The sequence below is a fragment of the Sturnira hondurensis genome, unplaced genomic scaffold (assembly GCF_014824575.4).
Source record: "Sturnira hondurensis isolate 20B ecotype Veracruz unplaced genomic scaffold, ASM1482457v3 Scaffold0004474, whole genome shotgun sequence".
Classification (NCBI taxonomy): Eukaryota; Metazoa; Chordata; class Mammalia; order Chiroptera; family Phyllostomidae; genus Sturnira; species Sturnira hondurensis.
Window position 1 is genome coordinate 17159014 of NW_028077105.1, and position 24978 is coordinate 17183991.

General features: G+C 41.9%; 1 protein-coding gene across 1 annotated transcript in view; it reads right to left on the reverse strand.

The window, feature by feature from the left end:
• The window catches only part of SLC35F1 (solute carrier family 35 member F1), a gene marked incomplete at its 5' end in the record, with an annotated part of 68265 nt that overhangs the window by 33308 nt on the left and 9979 nt on the right, over positions 1 to 24978 (reverse strand). The window contains 3 exons of the mRNA XM_037045863.1: positions 4739 to 4791; positions 6945 to 7101; positions 12389 to 12548. Coding sequence (XP_036901758.1) covers positions 4739 to 4791; positions 6945 to 7101; positions 12389 to 12548 — 370 coding nt within the window. The remainder of the gene's footprint in view (positions 1 to 4738; positions 4792 to 6944; positions 7102 to 12388; positions 12549 to 24978) is intronic.

Genomic DNA, 24978 nt, shown 5'->3' on the forward strand with positions numbered 1-24978 from the left:
CACTATGGAAAACAGTATGGAATTTTCTAAGAAAACTAAAAATGGATGTGCCTTTTGACCCAGCAATTCCACTCTTAGGAGTATAACCTAAGAACCCTGAAACACCAATCCAAAAGAACCTATGCACCCCAATGTTCATAGCAGCACAATTTACAATAGCCAAGAGTTGGAAGCAACCTAGATGCCCATCAGTCAATGAATGGATCAAAAAATTATGGTACATTTACACAATGGAATTCTATGCTGCAGAAAGGAAGAAGGAGCTCCTACCCTTTGCAACATCATGGATGGAACTGGAAAGCATTATGCTCAGCGAAATAAGCCAGGCGGTGAAAGACAAATACCATATGATATCACCTTTAACAGGAATCTAAACAACAAAACAAACAAGCAAGCAAAATGTAACCAAAGACACTGAAATACAGAACGTGCTGACAGGATCCAGAGGGGAGAGGGGAGAGAATCACAGGGGAAAAGGGGAAGGACTCACATGAACAAGTATAAAGGACACATGGACAATAACTAAGGTGGGGGGAGGAGATGGGAGGGAGGTAGGGAGCACTGGGGGGGTGGGCAGGGCTGGGATACAAGAAAGAAAACTGTACTTAAACAAGAGTTAAATAAAAATTTTTAAAAAAGAAAAGAATACTGTCAGCTAATATTGACTGAGAACTTTCCATGTGTCAGGTACTATGTACTTTATATACATTAATTAATTAATCCCCACAACAGTATAATGCCATTATTACTGTTACTCTCTTTATACAGATACAGATACAGAAACGAGCTTATAGAGTGTATCAGGCAAGAAACACAGTCCATATCAGGCTCAATAGGGGAAATTTAATATGGGGCACAAGTTACAAAGATGTTTGAACAGATGACAGAGGAAACGGGGACAGTGAAGCAGTACAAGGATTAGCAGTGACAGTACGTTATACCCCTGCAACCAGAGAGACCCAGCGAGGAGGCCATGCTACCAGGGATCAGGAGGTAGGGAACCCAGCAGAAGCGGCATCACGGAGACTCAGCTCTTTTTAGAGACACAACCCCAGACAGAGAGAAACAGCGAGGAGTACCCTGGTTTCTTCCTCACACTCTCCAGTCTCCCACTGCTGCCTTCCATTGGCCAAGTCCAGCCGGAAGCCAGTTGACAAGGCCTCCATCACTGGGAAGTATAGTTTGCATGAGCCTCTATAAGACGAAGCAGGAATGGGCAAGAAGCAGATGGATCTGAGAGTAAACAGGCAAAAGGCCAGACCACAGAGGGGGTGACTTGCACCCAGGTCACAAAGATGACCTGACTTTAAATTCTGAGCACATACCATTATGTATAGTATATTTTATATTATATAGTATACTTTAATTACTATGAAGAGAAATAAGGGCTTGAAGGAGTGAGCATCCCATTTTACATATGATGATATATATGATCTATACACATATCATATATACACCATATAAGAATATATGTATTTTACATGTATATAGTATGTGTCTATATATGTTATATATATTTTATTTCATCACTTTCTTTGTGATCACACTGGTGTTCTGTTTTTCAATTTAATTTGATTTTTAAATATTACTTTTAATCCTTAAAAATAAAGGCTAAGTAAGATGGTTTCTTAGAATATATGCATGAGACTTAGCCTGTAAAGGGCAGTAGGCTGGTGGGGCTTGCTGAGAGAGTGCACATTAGTCCCACCACAGGCAGTCATGACCTTGGTCAAGTCACCTCAACTCCCCAGGCCTCTGATTCAACATTGGTTTTTTGAAAAAGAGGGTACTCTTGCTTGGGTTGGTGTGGCTCAGTTGGTTGGAGTGTTGTCCTATAAACCAAAAGGCCATGGGTTCAATTCCTGGTCAGGGCTCATGCTTAGGTTCTGGGACCAGTCCAAGAGGCAACCAATTGATGTTTCTCTCTGATATTGATGTTTCTCTTCCTCCCTGTCCCTTGCTTTAAAATTAATAAGCATGTCCTTGGGTGAGAATAAAAACGAACAAACAACAACAAAAAAGGTGTATTCTTAGTTTCCCTTAAGATCATTTCTACTCTGTGGTTCCATTATTCCTCTTCCGGGAACAGGCCAGCTGTCCTGTTTGAGGCTCCAGGAGAAAAACAGACAAGCATTGCCCACAACGGGAAAAGGGAAGGAGCCCCTTGCACCCTGCAGACCTGCACCAGCTGACCCGCAGCACACTTTTCCTTCCCCTGACATCTGACTTTCTCATCGGCTTACATCTGTTCACACATCCTTTAGCACAACACGGCAAATGGGGTAAACAGAATGTTTAAGTTATTTATTAGATTTTCAACTGTGACTTGAACACACCTCCTCCCCAGGGGGACATTTAGCTCTATTAGGTCATACATTTTACTTGAATTTGACAATTAGGTAACCAGACCCAGTATTTCAGTTCAGTAGAGTAAAACAAAGAAGTAAAAATAAACAACAGAAACTGTTATCTTCTTGCTTTTAATTGCTTTGTAACTTGCAATTGGTCCACATTATAGGAAAATAATAGAATCTGTTTTTTAAAGATGCCTTCTAAGTCCAGAAAATATAAAATGCATTTATTATTGCACTTACTCCATAGGAAAGAAGCATCTTTTTACCTTGAGAAAGTAGCAACTGAATGAGCTGCTCAGGAGACTGTCTGAAGGTGAGTACTGAGGTGGAGAGAAGGAAGGGAAAGACACGCATTGATAGATGGTGGGAGATGAAGATAGTTTAGATTCAGACTCTTAGCAAGGCACGGTGAGCTCTCCATCAAGACACAGAGAGCAATCAGAGCGTGGTCCCTTGGGAGATTTCTCAAAGCATGGACGGGATGCTTTAGGAGAACACTGACTCCCCGCCCCCCCCGGCCATGTGTCCCTGCCTCTCTGATCCATGAGCCCCAGCAGCTGATATGCCATCTCCCAGTTGCCCAGAAAGTAAGTGCAATGTCAAGCTTAAATAATTCTGACATCCTCTTGTCATTCACTCATTTGATTGCTAAACAAAATATTTTCATTGAATTTGTGCCTAGAAATGAGTCAAACAACAGAACCTTGCATAGGTCAGTATGAAGTAAAAAGGACAAAGGTAGCCTAGCAGCAAAAAAAAAAGTCTCAAACCCAACCCTATCCCTGCTTCAGAAAGAAAAGGATGGATATTTGATTTCCTTTCTAGACCATTTGGGCCTCATTTCCCATCAGGAATTAAACAAATGGCCCCATAATGTGTCCCTTTTACCCGGGCCTTCATCATTTCTGACTGCAGGGGACTGACATTTTAATGGCAATATGAGAGCACAGAATAAAACTACCTTTTGATGACACATTAACTAACACCAAATTGTAACTTGGTGGACATGCACATGACATCCACACAATTAGAGGACAAATTATTTTTCTCATTGCTATTACTACTAATATAAAATTAATTTATACTCACAGGCCACTGCAGGCCAAAGCACAGGTAACACTTTGTTTCCTGGTGCTGAGTCACAAAAGCAAACACCTCTGTCACCCGCCACTGGTTTCTGTTCCCAGCTGCCCTCTTCACCCCGCCCTGCCCCCACCGCCCTGCCTTCTCCTCCTCTCTGCTGATTTTCATTTCACTGTAAGCGAAGTTCTATAGCAAAACTCAAGAGAAATTAAATGGCGGGCTCTGTGACAGACACAAGGGCTGATCAGCCCTTGAAGTCACTAGACATAATCCCCAGGGAAAGTCACGCACAATTTTGTAGTTTGCAGCGCGTCTTCAGGGGGGATTATCTCAGCAGCTGGCGGCTCTGGATGCTTTGAGACTGAGTGAGGTAGAGTGCTGCAGGGAAGTTTGCATTACTGTCCTCACGCATGGGAGCAGAATTTGACTTAAGCTGTTAATTCCATCAAAGTTCATATGAACTGCAGGTGGCTCAGGCAGCCAGCTTCAGTGTGGGGAACCACATGCATTTTCACTCCAATTTACACTCACTGTGCACACAATTTCCAAGCACCCCCATAAGCCAAGCTCTGCGCTCAGTGCTGGAACTCATGGGTCTTGGTATAGACACTGAGGTGATAGTTTGGGGGCTGAGGGTATTAAATGTCAGTCTCTCCTAGGATTTTCTGTGTGATCATTACAACATCATCTAGGATCTCAAGTCTTATTTTTTTTTATTTGAGAAAGAAGTGATTTTTAGAAACAAATGAAATGCGAGATGCCTTGGATGACTACTACCCAGTTCCAAGCATCTCTGGTATTTTTTCACCAAGTCCATTCTGAGATCAATTAACTGTTTCTTATGTGCAAACTGCTCCCATCTGAAAAGGTTTTTATGGGCTCAGAACATCCATGGCACTGTTTTTTGATTCTGCCTTTTTGCTGAGTTCCATTTGCTCCCCTTTTCCGAAGTGCCACTCTTTAAGGATCACATCAGTTCCCTGTGTCTGGGCCAGAGCAAATCGCTGTCGCTCCAGTCCCACCAGTGCTCCCAGGCATTCCCTCCTTCTGGTGGGTCTTGAACCTAATAACACACTTGTGTGTCTACACTAATGACATCTCGACAGCGATAACGGGCAGAAGCTCAATTAGGAAACATATGACTCATCCAGTTCAGCCCCTTCTAGTGTGCAAGAATTCCTAAAATGCCAGGGGGTTTCCTTTTCTTTTGTCCCCTATATTCTAAATCCTCTCATTGTTTGTGCCCCACCCACACTGCTCCTCAAACAGCTCTCTCAGCTTCACTAACAACAGCTTCTTACCTATTTGCCAGTCCCAGGGCACCTTTAACAGCTCCTTGTGCTCCATTATAGCTCTGCAAATTAAAAGAAAGTGGACCTGATGAGCAAGATCAGGATGCATCCTACTTCTCCTCTTCACTTACCAGATTTATACAAATCAGGAAGCAACCAATTGAATCTCACAACTACCTCTGGGGTCACAGAGGCAGTCTAATCAGCAGAGCGAGGTTTATCTTTGAGGATTTTGTCAGGTGCAGCCAGCAGTGGTGGGAGTGTGCCAGTAGGCATGGTGGAGCTCCACCCTCTCTCTGACCTTCAAACCCGAGCACCTGCCTACAGCCTTTGCTGCTTCTCGCTTGGGTGCTTCCTGAAGAGTAAATGGTAGGGCTGGGAACATTTCTGTGCTTGCAGGTGGAATCAATTTTCTGATTGAGCATTGTTTAGGACAGTGATTCTCAAACTTAAATGCACAAAAAAGTCATCAGGAGAGCATGTTGAAAGGGTTTCCTGGGCCCTATTCCTAGAGACACTGGTTCCATAGATCCTGGAGGGGACCGTGGATGTGTGGATGTGAGGGGTTCTCAGGTGATACCAGTGCTTCTGGGCAGCGAAGCATACTTGGAGATCACTGCTCTAGAAGAGGACCAGAGGGCAAGGCTGGCACCACTCTGCCAGGGTTATCTGGTTCCAGTGGGCCCTTGATGTATCCCATTGCCAAACTCACCCATATGCCTCTTCCATTATTTTGGTAGCAGTGTCTCTGAAGGGCTCTGCAGTCTCTAATGGACTGCAACTGAAGCAAATAAACACTAGATCTCTGAATATATTTTTTGGATTCAAGAATAATAATCCATAAAATGAGCCATCCATCTACAAAATGTTGGTTCTGAATAGCTGAACTAGGCCATTTCTTTTCGTCTCACAAACCTAAAGCACCAAATTTAGGAGCTTTAAAATGCCATCATGCTTTAAAAATGAAGTGAAAATAAATCCTCCGAGAACCTTCCCATCTCCATGTCTCGTGTGCTCTGGAGCTTTTCGCCGCTGTCTGAAGGAGCTGAAACTCGGAGGATTCTTGGAAATAGCCTAAGTGCAAAACGTGTTTGAAGTGATGGCAAAATCTCTTCCATAAATAACTTTAGACACTGAACCAATACAGTTACAAAGGATTTGCTTTGTAGAAAGTGACTTGGTGAAATCAGAATTGCTTGCTTTATAAAAACAGATTTGGTGAAATTAGGCTGGAGGGCATAGATTTATTCAGCTCTTATGCGAAACTAAAATATATGATCTTTCTTGATGAAAAATTCTACTTTATTTGACATTTATTCTCACAGCAATTTCTGAGGCACACGTAAATGATGACTTATATGTTCCAGTGCCAGAATTATTGCAAAGTTGATGTTTTTGACTTTTTTGAGGTTTAGTGACTGAGTTATATCTTCACCTATTTAAGGAATGTGGAAATGTCAAATTTCTAAGAGATGAATTTGAAATATGATTCATTCGTGCAAATCCACAGGCAAAAAAAGCAAAAATGTACAAAAGGGCAAATTTAAACTGTATGATTTCTAGTGGCAGTTGTCATTAGTAAACAGAATGTCCCTTTGGGGAAGTGCATCAGATCATTCCATCTATACTTAGGTTTTCTATTTCTCTAAGTAAAATCCCACTGGCTGGTTTGGGAGAATCAATGTACTTCTAATGGTTTCTTGTAAATTNTTTAAGGAATGTGGAAATGTCAAATTTCTAAGAGATGAATTTGAAATATGATTCATTCGTGCAAATCCACAGGCAAAAAAAGCAAAAATGTACAAAAGGGCAAATTTAAACTGTATGATTTCTAGTGGCAGTTGTCACTAGTAAACAGAATGTCCCTTTTGGGAAGTGCATCAGATCATTCCATCTATACTTAGGTTTTCTATTTCTCTAAGTAAAATCCCACTGGCTGGTTTGGGAGAATCAATATACTTCTAATGGTTTCTTGTAAATTATCTTCAAAGTCCATTAAAAGTTTTCCAAATAATTTATAATAAACTTGTTTAGTTTGGAAGAAATTTACTAATTAAGATCACTGAGCTTTCAGATTTCCTGTGGGAGAATGGTGACAGGTTCCCAGCCTTGATTTTTATAAAATGAAGTGACCAGCCCAAAGCCAAAGAAAAATTTTGCAAGCATAAGCTCCACTAGTCTCTACTGTCTGTTATTTTCTCGTTATTTTACTCACAATTGAATTCCACTGAAAAATGCCCCGAAGAGTCCGATCATTCCCAGGAATTCCACTCGGCTGAGCGTTCGAATGATGTATTCTTCCCAGACATTAGAGATACCATAGAGTGTGGCTCCTCCTAAGACCAGAAGGTCCCCAACCAGCTTATTTTCCCCTAGGAACCAAACAAACAAACGGACAAAAAGAGGGAGCTTCATTAAAATTTTCCTAAAAAGAATTTAACATCAGCAAAATCAGTTACCAACGGCTATTCTATTCTGACATTTTTATAGAAGTTCTGTAACTTGCCAACTAGATTCAATAAAGTTTGTGTATGGGCAGTCAGATATGTTCCAACCAGAAGTCTTCCTTAGTTAGGAAAGGGGCTGGTTTCTTCTAGATTGCACCGTCTCCACAAAGCCCTGTCTTCGCCCAGGAGTATGTCTATGAATATAAGCTAACACACGTGCATGTCACATCTGCTGCAGGGCGCTTTCCAAGAGTTTGGTGACCACGGTGTAGAACACACAGAAGCAACCTAAGTCTCTGCCCTCTGTTAGACAGGGAGAGAAGCCAAACAGCAGCTGAGGCTCTATTCTGACCATGGGCAAAATGTGGGCCTGCTTAGTAAATGAGAGTGAAAGGAATTATGGGTTGAAATTTTCAACTCCCCTAAAGTAAGTAACATAAGAGGGAAAATGCATGTAATTCGTATCAGATTAACATCTTCCCTTTTTCCCATAGAAAATATCTATATGTTTTAAACTCAGTTTGGGTTAGTTTCAGTTTCTGTCCAATTCTTAATAAATGTCGTACCGGCTATTTTCTACAGTTAGGCCAACCCCACTTGGGGAAGTGGGAAGGCCAGGAGGGAGAGTGGACATCAGCAGTGGTGTGAACTCACTGGTGGACTGGCACCTGAGTAGCCTCCAGCTCTGTCCTGCACAGGTAGGTGACGGAAGCTGCACAAATATGCTGCTCAGGGACAGGAATGGGATGGGATGGGAAGGGGACTTTCTCCTGCATGATTCTAAGGGACAGGCTCAACTTGAGCAGCCTCAGATTCCCAGGTTAGCTGGAACAATCTAAAACTGTAGAAGCACATTCTCACTACTCATTTGGAAGCACTGAGAATTTTCTAGAAGTGGTTTCACATAAAAGAACCTGGGCTGGGTCTGGGGAAAGATCTGTTGATTCATGCCTCTGTGGTCACCTGGGGAGATTATATATTCACTCTAAATGGTGGCACTTTTTCTGAAGCAACTTTCCACTCCTGAAGGATCAGAGAGTAAGGAGAAGAGAAGCCGCAAGCCAGGAGAGCTTGTTGGAGTCACCCTTGAGGCACCGGACCTGAGACTCCGGATTTGCAAGGGCTGGGAGGCCTCCCTGGGGCTGTGGGGAGCAGAGGAGGCCCCAGCGAGAAACCAGACATGGTGGGGGTCCCTGTTGCTCCTTCTGGGGAAACTGAGGTTGCTGTGACAGAGTGCTTTCTACAGCGACCTGATGAATTTTTTTATGTGTCCACTAGAAAATATTGACAAAACCTTACATTTTAAGTAATTTGCTTGAGGAATAACCTGTAAAATAAAAAGAATCCATTACTAAAATTATAATGAGCATGACTTGGTCCCTTCTTATTCAGGAATCATTTTAGAATCTTGTGATGACACAGGGTTATTATAATGAATGTCAATTATTGTCATACTAGTGAAGTGTGAAGGTGCTGCTTAATAGAATTCTTGGTTAATGAAATTAACTTTATCTGAATGAATTCCGGAAGGCTAAATTCTCATAAAGTATTTTAATAAAAATTAGGAGAACATCAGTCTACCTTGTAAAAGTCCTAAGAAGGGGCCAGACTGTTTCAATAAGCAGTCTTGCCAATCTTTTACAAATTCCACACTTGTACAGTTGTGGCCTATTTTGTTAACTGGACTTCAGCTATATAAAATCTACTCTATGATAGTTTGAGCAATAACTATTATTTTTTTTAATGTTCTTTTAAAAAATATTTTATTTATTTATTTCTAGAGAAAGGGGAAGGGAGAGAGAAAGAGACAGAGAGAAACATCAATGTGTGGTTGACTCTCATTTGTCCCCAAGTGGGGACCTGGCCCACAACCCAGGCATGTGCCCTGACTAGGAATCAAACCTGCGACCCTTTGGTTTGCAGGCCAGCACTCAATCCACTGAACAACACCAGCTAGGGCTAAGTGATAGTTATTGTTAATAATAATATAATTTTGTATAGGTGTATGTTTAAAAGTATTTTCTAGTTATTAGTGACAAAATGATTAAATATTATTTATTAATATTTACTAGTCAGTATATTTATTAGTTTTAGATCATTTAAAAGTGCATACACATACATAGTACATGTATAAAAATTTAGTTGGTTAAATATAATTAAATTAACCAGGACATGATTTTATTCAACCACATTATACAATGAAGTATTTGAGCTAAGAAATTACTAAACCTAATATTTTGTATATACAATTTGTATCTACTAACTGGAAAATACATGTTACTCCATGTTTTATGCACTGTTAGTGCACCTAACAGTTTCTGTGCAATGTTCACTGGGAAAATTTTACTACACCCAGCAAATCTGTCATTTATGTCTGCACGAAGCCCCGATGAGTGGTTCTGCTGTGCAACTTCGGGGCAAATGAACACATTTGAAAGTAGACATCCGTTCAGCCCAGTGCCTTCTCTCCTTTCTCTGAGTTTTATACCCCCGGAACTTCCTATGGCACCCACTGCATTCTTTTCCACGTCTGTTACTTGTTAGCTCGTGTGTCTTTCCTGCTGCCTGTTTTCTTACGCCGTGGGCGGAGGGGCCTCGGCTGTGCCTTACTTAGCTTTATGCTGTATGGTCCCTTACATGGATCCTGACATATTGTAAGTTCTTAGTAAATGTTTAAATGAGCCCAGCTGACTGAAAGGGTCAGCAGCTTTCAACAGTAGACATGGGTTCCCGTCACACCTCCGCCACTTGTTAGCTGCGCACACTGGGCGGGCCGGAGTGTCTTTCTGCACTTCACTCTGCTTATTGTGAGGACACAGTAAAGTAATGTAAATAAAAGAACACGAAATAATGTAAAATGCTTAGCACATCACTCACACTCAGTGAGTATTCACTGAACGGTGGTTTAAAAGAGTAATTCAATCATTCCCTTTAAATAGCTAGGCCACCTGTCACTATGTTGGCTATTTCCCATTCTGGATTGCGTCTTGGTTCTTACCAATCTAGTAATAATTGTTTTGCAAAATTGGTTTTCCTTATGAGAAATTTTGTTTAAGTATTAGAAATGCCATGTTTGGAGGTATATCTGTGTCTGCAAGGCAATGGAAGGAAAAAAAGAAAAGGCTATTCAAAATCACTGCTTTTTACTAGGTCAAGAATTAAATGGTGGATTATACTACTTGGGAGTGTTGAAAGACTATTAATGTAATTAATAAAAATGAACCCATCCCATTGAGTATTTTTGAGTTTTAAATGTGACCAACTGCCTTGTTTGCCTGGGACTCCTTGGGCTTCCCAAGTGGCTGGGGACACCCACTCATTATGGGAAATCTGGGACAGTCATTCACCCTAATCTACTATAATAGGATTGCTATACATTTCTTACAAGAATCACAATTATGGCAAAATAACTATTCCAGTGAAACAGCAGAAAGAATACTGGCTAGATTTCACATTTAGGCCACACCTTTTAGTACTGGTATGCCCTTACACGAGTGTCTTATCTTCCCTGAGCCTTGACTTCTTCATCAGCAAAAATGAGAGTAAAAATGCTTTTTTAGGTAATTAGAGAAATTAAATGAGATAATAATGATGGTGTTTCATTATACAGCTCCCTGAAAATACATTTTCTTTTAAATAAATACAAAATTATGTCTAATACTTATTGTTATGGGTATCTAGCATCTTTGGTAAGTGAACTAAAAGATGTAGTAAATGTATTATGGTGGAAAAAGAATATTTTGAGGAGCAAGAAATACCTTTTATAATAAGGAGCTCTTTTAATTGAGTTTTATTTAAATCCTATTACTTACTAACCTTCCCATTTAATCCATCTTTTTCTGAGGAAAGTAGACATGTCAAGGGGAAGCATCTTTCTGGCCTCACTATATCATTTTTACACACTCCAACATCAGGACCAGTCTGAGGGGCCACCTTTATTGCAGGCCTGCTCCCCTGTGCACCAGTAAATGCCAAGCTGGTCTTCAGAGGAGGCCTATAATGCCAGACTGGAGTAGGGTGGCCAAGAGGGAGCTCAGATAGGCTCATTGATCTTACTGACAAATTTGAGAAAGACACGTGCTTTCAGGGGAGCTCAAAGGCACGGCACCTTCCTAGGGCGGATGATCCGCTGTACCTGTCACAAGCACGGAATTGGAGCACGAGGGCTGTTGGGGTCCTTCCCACACTAAAGGGCTGTTGGGGTCCTTCCCACACTAAATCCCATTGCACAGGCTCCAAGGCAGAGTCTCCAATGCCTTGCCCTGCAGGTGCCTTCTCTCCACCTCTGGAAAGCACCTTGCCCAGAGTTCCCCAGAAGATTAAGAGCAATTTGGTGAGGAAATCTTGAAGCTTTACCTTGCAGGTGTACCAGGTAATTACCTATGAGTGCTACCAAAAATCCTTCCTCCAAAACAAACAAAAAGAAAACAAACAAAAACCATACACAAGGAGACTAAACTTAGCTTTCCCTCAAGTATCCCTAATCTTAGTCTTCAAACTTTAAATTTTTAAAAAGATTTTGTTTATTTATTTTTATAGAGAGGAGAAGGGAGGGAGAAAGAGAAGGAAACATTGATATGAGAAAGAAACACTGATTGATTGACTCTCCTGTGCTCCCTACCTGGGGACTGAACCCACAACCCAGGCGTGTGCTCTGACTGGGAATTGAACTGGAGACATTTCACTTTGTGGGGTGACGTGCAACCCACTGAGCCATACCAGTCAGAGCTAGTTTTAAACTTCAAGTTTCCACTAGGTCTATATATCAATCTTCGCCCAGTAGTTTGAAAGCTCAGCCTTTCTCTGACTTGGGAGACAAAGAGAGGGAAGTGGTGGGTTGGGGGTGAGGAAGGCACCTGTGGTTCAGGAATGGACTGACCACTGACACCATCTAACCAGCCAGTCTGGGCCAGGCAGCTCTGGCTTCCCAAACATTCTCCAAGTGGGTTCTCACTCTCACCTTTAAACATGGTTTCTGAATTCTTGTAGAAAGAGCATAAAACCTGTATTTTGCTTATTTTATTCACTCCATATATATATTTAACACCTCCTATGTGCCACTATCCCAGGTATGAGGAACGAAGCATGAGTAAGACTCAGACAGTGGGAAGGCTGGGTTCCTTCTTTTTTTCTACCCAACAATGACCATTCCACGTCTTGCCTTGACCTTACCCACAGAGAGAGGACACCTGATGAACACACAGAGACTTACCTGCTCCCTGGTGCCTTCCCACAAGCACATCCGCTCCCACCATGCAGCCCATCCCCAGGATGCAGACGACGATGCCGATGAAATGCACAGCCTTGTACCGGATCAGCAGGAAGAACCAGGAGAGTAAAATCACGACCGGGATCACAAAACAGTCCAGGAGCTATAGTCAGGAAGGTAAAGAAGAACACGGGGTTCAGGAGGAAGCTTTCCATGCAGTAAAGAAACAGAACAGCTCTGTAGAAAGGCTATGTGCTCTGAACCTGAGGTTTTGTGTAGAGTCAGGACTGATGCAATTAAAACAGACTCAGAAACCATCTCAAATTAGCTTTCCTTAAACATCCCCAAGAGGAAAAGGGTAGAAGACAAACTGATAAGACAGGCTGGTGGGGAAGGTTCTCCGCCCCTTCGGTCTGAGGGCAGCTTGGTTTCCCGGATTCCTCCGTGTCCTGGCCACACAGGAACCCCTCATGCTGGGAGAACACGCTGAGCCACTTCGGGTGGTCCCACCACTTTAAGAGTAGATCTGGGAATGGGAGGTAAGGGGGCAAAGGTCTTACAGTGATTTATATACTATTACAGTATACACAAAAGTTGAACTTAATTTCTAGACAACTGTCTTCCCACAACCAGTAAAGGTTACTTCAATCTGTCCTTGAAATTTCACTCTTAAAACAGAAAAATTGCTCTAAATATAAATACAAATATTAATCTCAGAAGTTTACAGATAACTTAAAAATGCTGTTATAATGGTGTATGGAAGCATACACCAAACATAATTGGTAGGAACAAAATAGATAAGGGAATGTCAAGAATAGTATAAGAAAGGGAGAAGCCAAAGAACTTATATGTACGACCCATGGACATGAACTAAGGGGGGAACTGCTGGATTACTGAAGGCAAACTAGGCCATGGTCCAGTCTCTGGGGAGGACTGAAGTGAGCCTTCCGGGTTCTCGGTGTCTTTAGCAATTCAAAGCACATGACCTATTCTCTTAACGGGCTAAGCTAAAACAAAACAAAACACCCTTCACCCCCATCCTTATCTGTAAACGCCAGGTCCTATGTGTAGGGAAGACTTTTAGGAAGGACAGAAGGGGAAAGAAGAATACGAATCCAGGCCCAGATTTCTGAGACATTTTCATGTGGGGAAGGTGGTGCCTAGCACACAGAGGATGGTCAGAAATGGGTGGCTGAGTGAATTAAAAACAGCCACTTGGTATCACTGTCAGAAGGGACATTAGGGATTATATGGGCTGCTATTGGCATTTGGGGTGGGACAATTCTTCATTTTGCAGGACTGCCTCATATCCTAAACAAACAAGCAAACAAACAAACAAACAAACAACTCTTACTCATTCACAAGTGCCTCTTGGGGGCAGCATCTCCCCACTTTACAATCACTGTGACCTCGTTATTTACAAGTTGGGAACTCAGAAGTCTGTAGAGAAGTGATGTGCTCAAGGTCATCCGAATTGTTGGTACCAGCAGCAGGTCTGTCATGATTCTTTTATTTACATTAAAACAATATTTTAATGAAGATCAATTACAGAATTGCTGCAGGTGGAGGTCTCACCATGGTATTTGTAACTATAGAAGAGAAACCATGTGGTAGCTGATGTTGGTAAAAAGACTATTAGTTTTCAGTGATTTTGGCTCCAGCCTTTCCCCTGTGGTCATATAAGACATACCGACAAAATTATTTTCCAATTGTTTTCTGGTAGCTTAACTCCTCAGCCAAGGGGTTGTTACAGTAATAAAAAAGAGAAGCAGTATAATAGATGCCTGTTCAAGAAAAAGAACCAAGAAACTTTCTTATTCTGTCATTAACCTGTTTAACACATGTACCTTTCTTTGCATACATTTCTACAGCTGAAAGAAAATTATACTGGCACCAAAAAATAAACAAATGAATGCTGTTTCATTGTCAGCTTATGCTCTGAAAATTCTCAAAGGACTTTAAAAGTATGTGGAAAGAAGAGTGTTCATTACCTCTTAAATGTACATGGAATTTTTCCCCTTAAAGACTTAAACTAAGTGTAGTCTTCTCTGTTGTTAATACTCTCACGGTCCCCAGCAGAGAGGCCCACAGCCCCACGTTATCGGGTTTTCCTGATGGAGGTGCTGAGATACACTGAGCTGAGTGGCTGGGGCAAATTCTCTTACATCATGGTGATGGAGCAAGGATTATTGTTTGAACTTGGCAGTGTTAAATAACATTTACAGTAAATTGTATTAAGTTTTTACTTAGAGTTTGCAAAACACACGATATTTTTATATAATCTTTGTAACAGCTCCTTAAGGGAGTTATGACTATAACCACTTTATAGATGAGGAAACTGAGAATACCAGAGTAAAAGCGAGTGTCCTGGTTGGGGCTAAAATACTACTCTGGACTCTAGATCAGAGGGTAAGTACACTTTTCAAGTTATTTAAATATTAATAGCCCTGGCCGGTGTAGCTCAGTGGATTGAGCATGGGCCTATGAAGCAAAGGGTTGCTGGTTCGGTTCCCAGTCAGGGCACATGCCTGGGTTGCAGGCCGAGTCCCCAGTAGGGGACACATAAGAGGCAACCACACATTGATGTTTCTCTCCCACTCTTTCTCCTTCCCTTCCCCTCCCTCTAAAAATAAATAAATAAAATATTTAAAAAAATAAATAAATATTAATAAAAATCTGTGATGACGTTACTTTTAGGACAACAGAAGGAGTCAATACTAAGTGAGCTTAAGTTGTTTTCATTCTGTATGTGCAGTATATTGGAAGATGGCAGCATCATCTAACTGTCTGCTCTCTCCTTTGTCTTTTTAGCTCCAGCCAATCTCCCACCACTGGCACGCCCCCTGCGGTCTTGAAGCACAGATGCTCATGCAGCCTCCACACACAGCCACTCCCCAGACCGTAGTTGGGCTTCCTTACCCACTCACAAGAGCCTCCCTTGCCCTAACATGGTTACTACACTCACCTAGTAGTGTCCTAGAGATGACTAGGCAATTTTCAGCCTATCGGTGAAATCTGCTTTTACGGACTGCAAAGTCTTCTTGTAGTGGGAGGTACAATGTTTTTTGTGACTTGTGTTTTCTTCAATAAATGTCTCTATTTTCCATCTCTATTTTTCATAGAACATGGCTAGATACCTCTGGGCAGACCCTGTACAGTCACTTGATGTGTGTCTGTGTCTCTGCAATGTCTTTGTGAGTACATCTTAAATGGTAGAACTCTGGAAGTCACTACATTTATTTGGCTGATTGAGGCCAACTGGAACTTGGGTGCTCATGATGATACAATCTTTCTGACTTAATAGAAATTCACTGCATAATCATCATCACAGAATAATAAGGCTGTGATAGTCAAATACATTGTACCATGTGGCTCTCAAAATTGATGTAAAGTAAGAAAAATAAAATAAATCCTGTCTTCATGACATATCTTACAACCATTCTAAGCTCAACAACCTCCCCTGTGGGGGGCACCTGAGTGGCCCTGCCAGGATCACACTTGTCACTGGGTCACTCAAGCCTCTCTCTCCCTTATCTCACTGCTGTATCTCATCTTCAAGCAACTGGTGTTGCCAACAAAACATCCAGGCCAGAGGCCCCCTCTGATACTGGTTGATGAAGGAATGTAGTTTTATCAGACTTATTCTTAGTCCATAAAAATGTGCTTACTGCAAAATGGCCCAATATCGCCTACATTTGCTTTTGGATTTAGGGCAATATTAAATGAAGGCTTTTGGAGCAAATCTATATCTTCCTCCAAATTCTTATAGAACTTCAGATGAAATTTTGAATGTATATATTTGCATCTACTGTAGCTGTTGGCAAATCTCCATTGGAGATACATTATGCATGCCAAAAAGGGCAAAGTGGTATTGATGTCAGATAAACATCTGACAGGTTTTTGGTTTATTTTTATCGGAACAGAAAATGTAGATCGTTACATAGCACTTAAAGTAAATGTTATATTTTAGGCTATTTTTAACTTTTTTTTCTTTGAGTTGGTTATATAAAATTATCAAATTAATCCAAAGTATACACAAAATTTATTTTATTTTTTAAAGAAATGTGTAGCTTTGCCTGGAGGCGCAAGAAAAAACCAGTATGCTGTATCTTTCTGTAAAAGCAAAAAGTGATTTCTTCTAAAAGATCAAATTTTTAACTTAGGCTTTCCCCTTTCAAAGAGGAAATTAATTCATGAAAAACACCAACACCAGACCATCACAAAGTTCATAAAGTTAGCACGTCATGGTGTTTACGTTTTCTGACTTATGCTTTTATATGCTTTTATGAGAATGAGCATGATAGGGAAACACAGGCAACTAAAATGGGAGGATTGCTCTGCAAATTAAAAACAGACATGTCAGAAATTCTCCAAAGCATTCACATTTTATACTTGTAGACTTAACAACTCACATGGCTTGCTCTTTATCTTTAACTAGTGGCCCTTAAAGATCTGAAGATGAATATTGCATTGTATTTCTACTCTAATAAAATTTCTATATTTATGAGCTGTCTTTTGTGTCTAAGACACAAAAGGTAATGTTTTTGTGACGATACAGGTAATGTTTTCCTCACTAATGACGGATGCTTTGGTTCAAATCACTTACTTCTCTTCTCTGGATCCTACTTTAGAGAAAAATAACAGCTTGACCCATTTGGAATGGCCATTTTCACAGGTTAAAGAAGTGTCTAAATATTGACAATTTCATACGGTTCACCTAAGAAACCCAAGGAACCAAAGGGAGATCAGACATCAGTGCATTCACATTAGATCTGGAATACCTGGCCAAGATGGAGGCCTAGGTAGATACATTGTGCCTCTTTGCACAACCGAAAGAAAGATAACAACAAATTTAAAAATAAAAAAACAACCAGAACTGCCAGAATATCAAACTACATGGAAGTCTGACAACCAAGGAGTTAAAGAAGAAACATTCATCCAGACCGGTAGGAGGAGTGGAGACAGGCAGTCAAGGAGAAGAGGACTCACAGCAAAGTAGGGCAGGAGAACCAGGTGGCCCCACATTTGCATGAGGAAAAACTGGGGAGTGAGACAGACCAAGCAACACAGGGTTCTAGTGTGGGGAAAGAAAGCCTCAAAGTCTCTGAAAACAGAAAAGAAAAAGAAAAAAAAAAGTCTCTGAAAACACCTATGGGGGTTGCAGCAGCAGAAGAAACTCCCAGCCTCACAGAGAGTCCATTGGAAAGACCCTTGGGGTCCTAGAATGTACACAAACCCACCCACCTGGGAATCAGCACCAGAAGGGCCCAATTTTCTTGTGGGGAGTGACTGAAAACCGGCAGAGAGCCAAACTAGCGGCACTGTTCCCTCTCAGACCCCTCCCCCACTCACAGTGCCTTAATGCAGCGACATGGATTACCCAGCCCTGGCAAATACCTAAGGTTCCACCCCTTACTACATACCAGGTATGCTGAGACAAAAAAAAAATATGGTCCCAATGAAAGAACAGATCAAAGCTCCATAAAAAATACAACTAAGTAATGAAGAGATAGCCAACCAATCAGATGCACAGTTCAAAACACTGGTAATCAAGATGTTCACAGAATTGTTTGGGTATGGTTGTGAAATAGAGAAAAAAGTGAAGACTATGAAAAGTGAAATAAAGGAAAATATACAGGGGACCAAACTGGGACTCAAATCAATGGCTTAGACCAGAAGGAATAAATAAACGTTCAACCAGAACAGAATGAAAAAACAAGAATTCAAAAAAATGAGGAGAGGCTTAGAAACCTCTGGGACAACTTTAAACATTCCAACATCTGAATCATAGGGGTGCCAGTAGGAGAAGAGGAAGAGCAAGACATTGAAAATTAATTAGAAAAAATAATGAAGGAGAACTTCCCCAATCTGGCAAAGGAAACAGAACTTCTAGGAAATTCAGGAAGCTCAGAGAGTCCCAAAGAAGTTGGACCCAAGGAAGCACATACCCAGGCACATCATCATTACATTACGCAAGATAAAAATAGAGAATCTTAAAAGCAGGAAGAGAAAAGGAGAGAGTTACCTCCAAAGGAGTTCCCAGAAGACTGTCAGCTGTTTTCTCAAAAGAAATCTTGCAGGCAAGAAAGGGCTGGAAAGGAGTATTTGAAGTCATGAAAGGCAAGGACCTACATCCCAGATGACTCTATCCAGCAAAGCTATCATTTAGAATGGGAGGGCAGATAAACTGCTTCCCAGATAAGGTCCAGTTAAAGGAGTTTATTATGACCAAACCCTTATTATATGAAATGTTAAAGGGACTTATCTAAGAAAAAGAAGATAAAAAATATGAACAGTAAGATGGCAACAAACTCACAACTATCGACAACCGAACTTAAAAAAACAAAACCAAAAACAAACTAAGCAAACAACTAGAACAGGAACAGAATCAGAGAAATGAAGATCACATGGAGGGTCATCAGTGGGGAGAGGGAGGGGGAGAAAGAAGGAATAGGTACAGGGAATAAGAAGCATAAATGGTAGGTACAAAACAGACAAGGGAAGTTAAGACTAGTATAGGAAACGTAGAAGCCACAGAACTTATATGTACAACCCATGGACATGAACTAAGGGGTGGAGGGAATGTGATTGGGGGCGTTCAGGGCAGAGGGGCATAAAGGCTGGGGGAAATGAGACAACTATAATAGCATAATCAATAAAATATATTTTTAAAAAATTTGACCTGGACTGCAGAAGGCAGTGTTGTCTTTTATCTCCCATTCCAATGTTAAGTTAAGCCTTAACTTTCTTCAACAGATATACTGGGGTAAATAGTCACCAAGCCTTGCACTCTGTCTTAGGGGTCCTTGCAGCAAGGGCCAGACAGTCCTTACCAATCCTAAAGCAGGCAGAAATGAAACACTCTGAAGATGGTTCTTTTTCACCTTTTTTGTTTCATTTTAAGGTACAACAACCTAACCAAGAGGTGAAGTCCCAAGTGGACATAGAGTTACTTATTTTCTCTTTGGAGTGGAGCAAGAGGATTGGAGGGAGAGGAAGGGTCTCCATTCCCCGAGCGTTTGGAAGGGAATGGAAGTCTTCCCTGGCCTGGGTAGTATCATGGGCAAAACAGGAGTCCCTCTACATTCCCTCCGTACCATACTTGGTTGGGGCACATATATGTTTATTTCTTGATTGTAGATCTCAATATCATAATATAAGGCATAAAAATCTCTGAAAGGAGAAAGTCAGGATCTGTAAGAATAAAGTGTTAACGATGGTTATCTTTGAATAGGATAACTGCATCCTCTCAACCCCATCGCCCAAATCCTCTGTGGTATTTAAATTTCCTCTCTTGCACAAATATTCTTTCAAAATACATAAAACAGCACATGCTATGAGAGTATAAAAAACATACAAGAGTCAGATCAGACTTTCTCTAGGAGAGTAGATGGTTTGTACAAATAAAAAAAATAAAAAAACCCAAAAAGCCACTACCCAACTGTTTCCATTATAGCATAATGAGGAGGTGACCTCATCCCTCTTTCTACCTCTCTCTCCCCCAAAAAGACTCCTCCACCAGCCAGCCGTCAGCGCCTCGTTAACGCTCCCCTCAGGCGATTCACAGGGAGAAAGCGCCCCTCCCAGGCCCAGCTGTCAGAGGCTAAACCTGAGGCAACTGGCAGGTGATTCCCAGAAAAAGAACATTTCCCTGTTCTCCCTTCCTCTGCTTCTAGTTGGCGATTCTCCTGTGTTTCTAAAAGTGATATTTATTATAAATTCATCTCTGGTGAGTAAAACTGTATTGTTAACAGGAAAGGATCTTTAAAAATACAAATTTCAGTTACACAGCTAGAACAAAAGTCTTTTTTTGGCTGACAGCCCAGCTGCAGAGTGGGATATAATCTGAGAAACACACATCCACACTTAATCAGGAATCATTTGAATTCAGTGGCCTGGCTGTGCAGCCAACCCAGAGGCATTTGAAAATCCCACCCAGAACACAAATCTTTGATCTGGAACAGGTTTTTCCAGTAGGCACCCTCACCCGCTTCATCCCTTCAGACATTTTTCCTCCAGGGGCTATTTCATTCATAACATCTCTAACCTCCAGAAATTCTGGTACCTCAGGACTTACTGTTTAGGCTTTACTGGCTTAAAATATTCACATTGGAGGAGGTCCCGTTTCCACCATGTTGCCCCAGAACTCCAAACTGATAAACTGTGGCCTTCTTTTGACTATACAACGGCCACTTTCCAGGAAATGCCTTAATTTCAGGATTTAGAAAGAGATTTTCACCAAACTATTTTTCTTGATTGCACTGATAAGGATGTAAATGTGTGAATTTTACATGTCCCCTTGTGCCAGTTCATCAGCTCTGCCAACACGTTAAATATATTCTCTTCACTTTCCTGGCTTCAGCTCTCAAAGGCAAAACGGAAAAAAGGAAAAAGACACTTCCATGTGCTGAAAATCTGGGACAAGCACCTAGAAATCTAGGTGACCAGTGGAAGCCCCAGATAATTAGGAAACACGGGTTCCCCAGCTCCGAGGCCGAGGCCAGGGAACCCGCCTCGGGTGAGAGTAGACCAGCCCTGGAGGAGGGATTCCTTCTGGGTAGGCATCCCCGGAGTTTTAATCAGGTTTAAAAACAAGCTCTGATTATTGGCCAACTGGGTTCCAAAAGTGGAAAGCAGGGAATGAACATTTCCTAGTGCCTACCATACACCAGGTGTGGTGCTAGGCTCTTATTTTTCCCATGTAACTGATGAGAAAATGGAGTACTCAAGATAATAGGTAACTTATTTGAAGTCATGTGGTAATGTGGCGTCAGAGCCAGGATGTGATCAGAAGTCTGCCCCTTTGCTTACATAGAGTGAGCCTAAGCAGCCAAGTCCAGGTGCAGTGGTCTAGGCTAGGTCAGCCTGAGCTCAATGTAGCAGGCTTGTGGGCTCTCTCTTATCCGGAGAGCATTCTGGGAGAGATGGCAGGCTCTGGGGGCATTGAAGAGATGATCACTGGTTGTCTGCACTTTTTAAAAATATTAAAATAGGTGAAGGGTATGAGGATTAGAATTGTTTGCGTTTAGTGATGGGTCTCTGACACTATGTGACTGTCTTGAGTATTTTTGGAGAAGTGGTTGCCTTAAGTCAGCCAAGCACTGCTAACTTGTATTTCTTATTTATGGAATTCATGCGCATAAGAACATTAACAGTAACATTAAAGAAAGTACACATTTCAAAGCACATATTAAAAGAAAGGAACATCTTCTGATAAAATATGAATTCTACATTAATTTTGCATTATTTTTGATTCCTCTCAGCATTAAAACAGCAGGGAGAGACAATTTCAAAAGCTAGAGAAAAACATCTTGTGCTTCTGGGGTCTATTTCTAGGTCTAACTCAACTATTCTGGGGTTTGTTTTAAAAAAAAAGTAAAATCAGATTTTCATCACCTTATACATGCCATTTTTTATTCAGCCAGTAGGTATTTATTAAATACCAGAGTGAACAAAACACCCTACATGTAGGTTCAAGTGGAGAGTGTTCAACAAACACAAATTCTTCCCTCCAGTTCACAGCCAGTTTCTGTTCCTACAGACTTGCCTGATACTGAAGGGGATTCTGCTCTCAGTTTTGGGAACCCTCCCCTCCTGCTCCCCAAGCGACCTTGCTCCAGCAGCTGTGCCCCTCCTGGATCTTCATCCCGCCCTCTCTGCTGGCTGTTTGCCTTTGCACTAGAGGCATGCCTGTATCTTACCCTTGATGGCTATTTGTCTTACCCTCTTCACAGCCAGCCTTCCTGAAAGATTCATCCACAGTGATTGCCTCTGGTGACTTGGTGCCATTCATTCCTCGAGCCGCATCAACACTGACAGGTCCCTTCTCTGTGATCACCAAAGCTACATTGCCCAGCCACTTCTGACTGAACCATTCGGCAGCCCTTGGCCTTACTGGCCATTCTGTCCTTGAACTTCCTCTTTTCCTGATGTGTCTATCTTTTTTCCTCCTACGTCTCTGGCACTTCCTGCCTTCTGTCATTTTGTGGACTCATTTTGTATTCCCTTTGCCCCCCAGAACTGGTGTGTCTGAGGGCTCAGCCCATAGCGCTCTCATCTTCACATTCTACATATGCCACCCTTGGCTGCCACCCACCTCTTACTTCCTTTCCTGCCAAACGTCTTGAAAAGAGCTGCCATTCAGTCACCATGCCCATGTTTCGGCATCCATTCAGTGCAGTCTGGGTTCTGCTCCCACACACCATCAAAACCACTCAAAGATACACCCCCTGTTTTTGGCCCAGCAGATGCATTTCTGTCTCTGCCTCACTCAACACAGCACCTGACACTCTCTCCTTCCTTTGGCGTCCTTACCTGTCAGGTCTCCTAGTATCTGCCCTTCATTCTGTGCCTCCTTCACAGGCTCTTTTTATGGGTTCCCAGCCTGTGGGCTTCTGGATGTACTCCCATCTCTCAAATATTTCGATCTCAGGATTTCACCGTAGTGTTTCTTCTCATCACACCACGTTTACCCTAAAGGATTTTGTCTACTGTTCTCACTTTAAAAGCCATCTCTATGCTGGTGACTTCTAGATCTGCATCTTAAATCTGGATCCATCTCTTCACTCTAGAGCCATATTGCAGATCTGGTGTGAATGATCCAAAAATGCCTACAGCTCAGCATGGCTCACACATAACTCATATCTTTGTCCTTAAATTGTTTCTTCTAACATGACTCGTCCTTCAGTGAACAGGATCACAACTTTCAGCACCATCTGTATGAAAATGGCTTCCAGAAATGCAATTCCAGGGCAGAGCCTGGTTTCAAAATGACCCTTGAAGAGAACAATTGGGCAGGCAGGTCACACCGTGAAGGGCATCCCCCTACCTAAGAGCCTCCCAAGGTGCTTGGCAGGCCATTCTGAGCTCCTGCACCTTGGGCAGTGTTCTCTGTGTGTGTGGCTGTACCTCTAACAGGGCCTGCACACTGGGTTGGCAGGCTCCTGGCCATGCAGATAAGGCAACTTCTTCCATAGCTGCCTCCTCTGTACTCAGAGAGCTCTGCATTCAAATAACGTTAGGAAGGTGGGAGCTTTCCCATCTACATCATGTCCATCCACCCACCTCTTTTCCAGTCATGACCACAATGGTCGGACATTGCATTTTTGTAAAAGAAAAAATACTGAGCTCTGGCTGGATATCTGACAGGAAGCTCAAACCTCCACAGCCAAAGCTGAACTCGATATTCCACCCTACACATGCTCTTTCCTACTTTTCCTCTTTTCACTGCATGGCACAACCCAGTGGTTCAGGCTAATAATCAAGGATTCATTTTTGACTCTTCTTTTTCACTCAAACTTCCTTCATACCCCATACAAACACTCAGAAAATCCTGTCTTTCTCTTGTGAAACCACCTCTAGACACCTCTGCAGTTAGCACCTGGCTTCTAGGCACCATCGTCCTTCAGTCAGGGGCCTCCTAACTGTCTAACCATGTCCACTCTGGCTTCTATGCAGTCAGTTCTCCATGAGCAGCCACAGTGATCGAAAAATAAAAAATCGTCACACAGTCTAATGAGTTTCCTTAAAACAAATCCAACCCCCTCTCCTTGACTCACATCGCCTTGCATGTGACTAGCCTAGGTGATTGTGGCCTGTACCTCCTTCTTCAATGTCATCTCTTACTACTGGCAACTTTGTGGACTCTCTGTTTCTTAAAAATGCCATGTTCTGGATCTTCTCTCTGCTTGGAACTCTCTTCCTCATATTTTTACAGATCTCACTCCCTCATATTCTAGTGGAAAAGACAGAAAATTAAAATTAAGTATGGCTTGGAAGGGAAGCTCATGGGGGTAGGAGCACTATGTTCTTCACGCACTATGTCTCGCACCCATGGAAAAGTATATGAAATCTGCTGAGCGCATGGGTTGATCCTTCTTCTTCACCACACATCAAATAAGTCACCAGGCCTTGTCTTTTGAGGCCCTTAGATCTCTCTCGAATCTCTTCACTTGTCCCATTCTGTCGGCCCCTCCTCATCAGACCATGTGAATGACCTGTCTAAACTGCCAATCGCATCATGTCATTCCTACACTAGAAACTCTCAGGATTAAGCCCAAATTCCCTTTGTGATTTGTGTTCATTCTCTTCTTTGACCAGTACCTTATTCAGATGCTAAACAGGAACATTTTTAGTTCCCTAATATGCTGTGGTCTTTCTTGACTCATTTCTTTGCACACGCTATTTCCTTGCCTGGAGTTCTCATGTCCATCTCTTCCACGATTTCCTGGCTGGTCCACTCAAACTTAACCTTTCAGAGCTCAGTTTAGAAGCCCTTTCTGGCCTCCTAAGTGGGGAGTGGGTGCCCCCACAGGGGGTCCTTTTGATCTCCATATTATCGAAATGTACTTATCATGCTCAAACAGAAGTATCTTCTGAAAGGAAAAGAATATTTCTTTCTTGTACTCAGTTTTATCTCCTGCTTCTAGGATAGTGCTCGGTACACTGTAGGGTCCCTTATATATTTTCTTAATTTTTTAAAAGTATTTATGGAGCATCTATTGGATACCACACATTATCTTGGGAAATAAAAATCAAAGTAATAAAAAGTTTCTCTTTTGTGGGGATTTGTAAGCTTATGTAGGAAGAGAGAC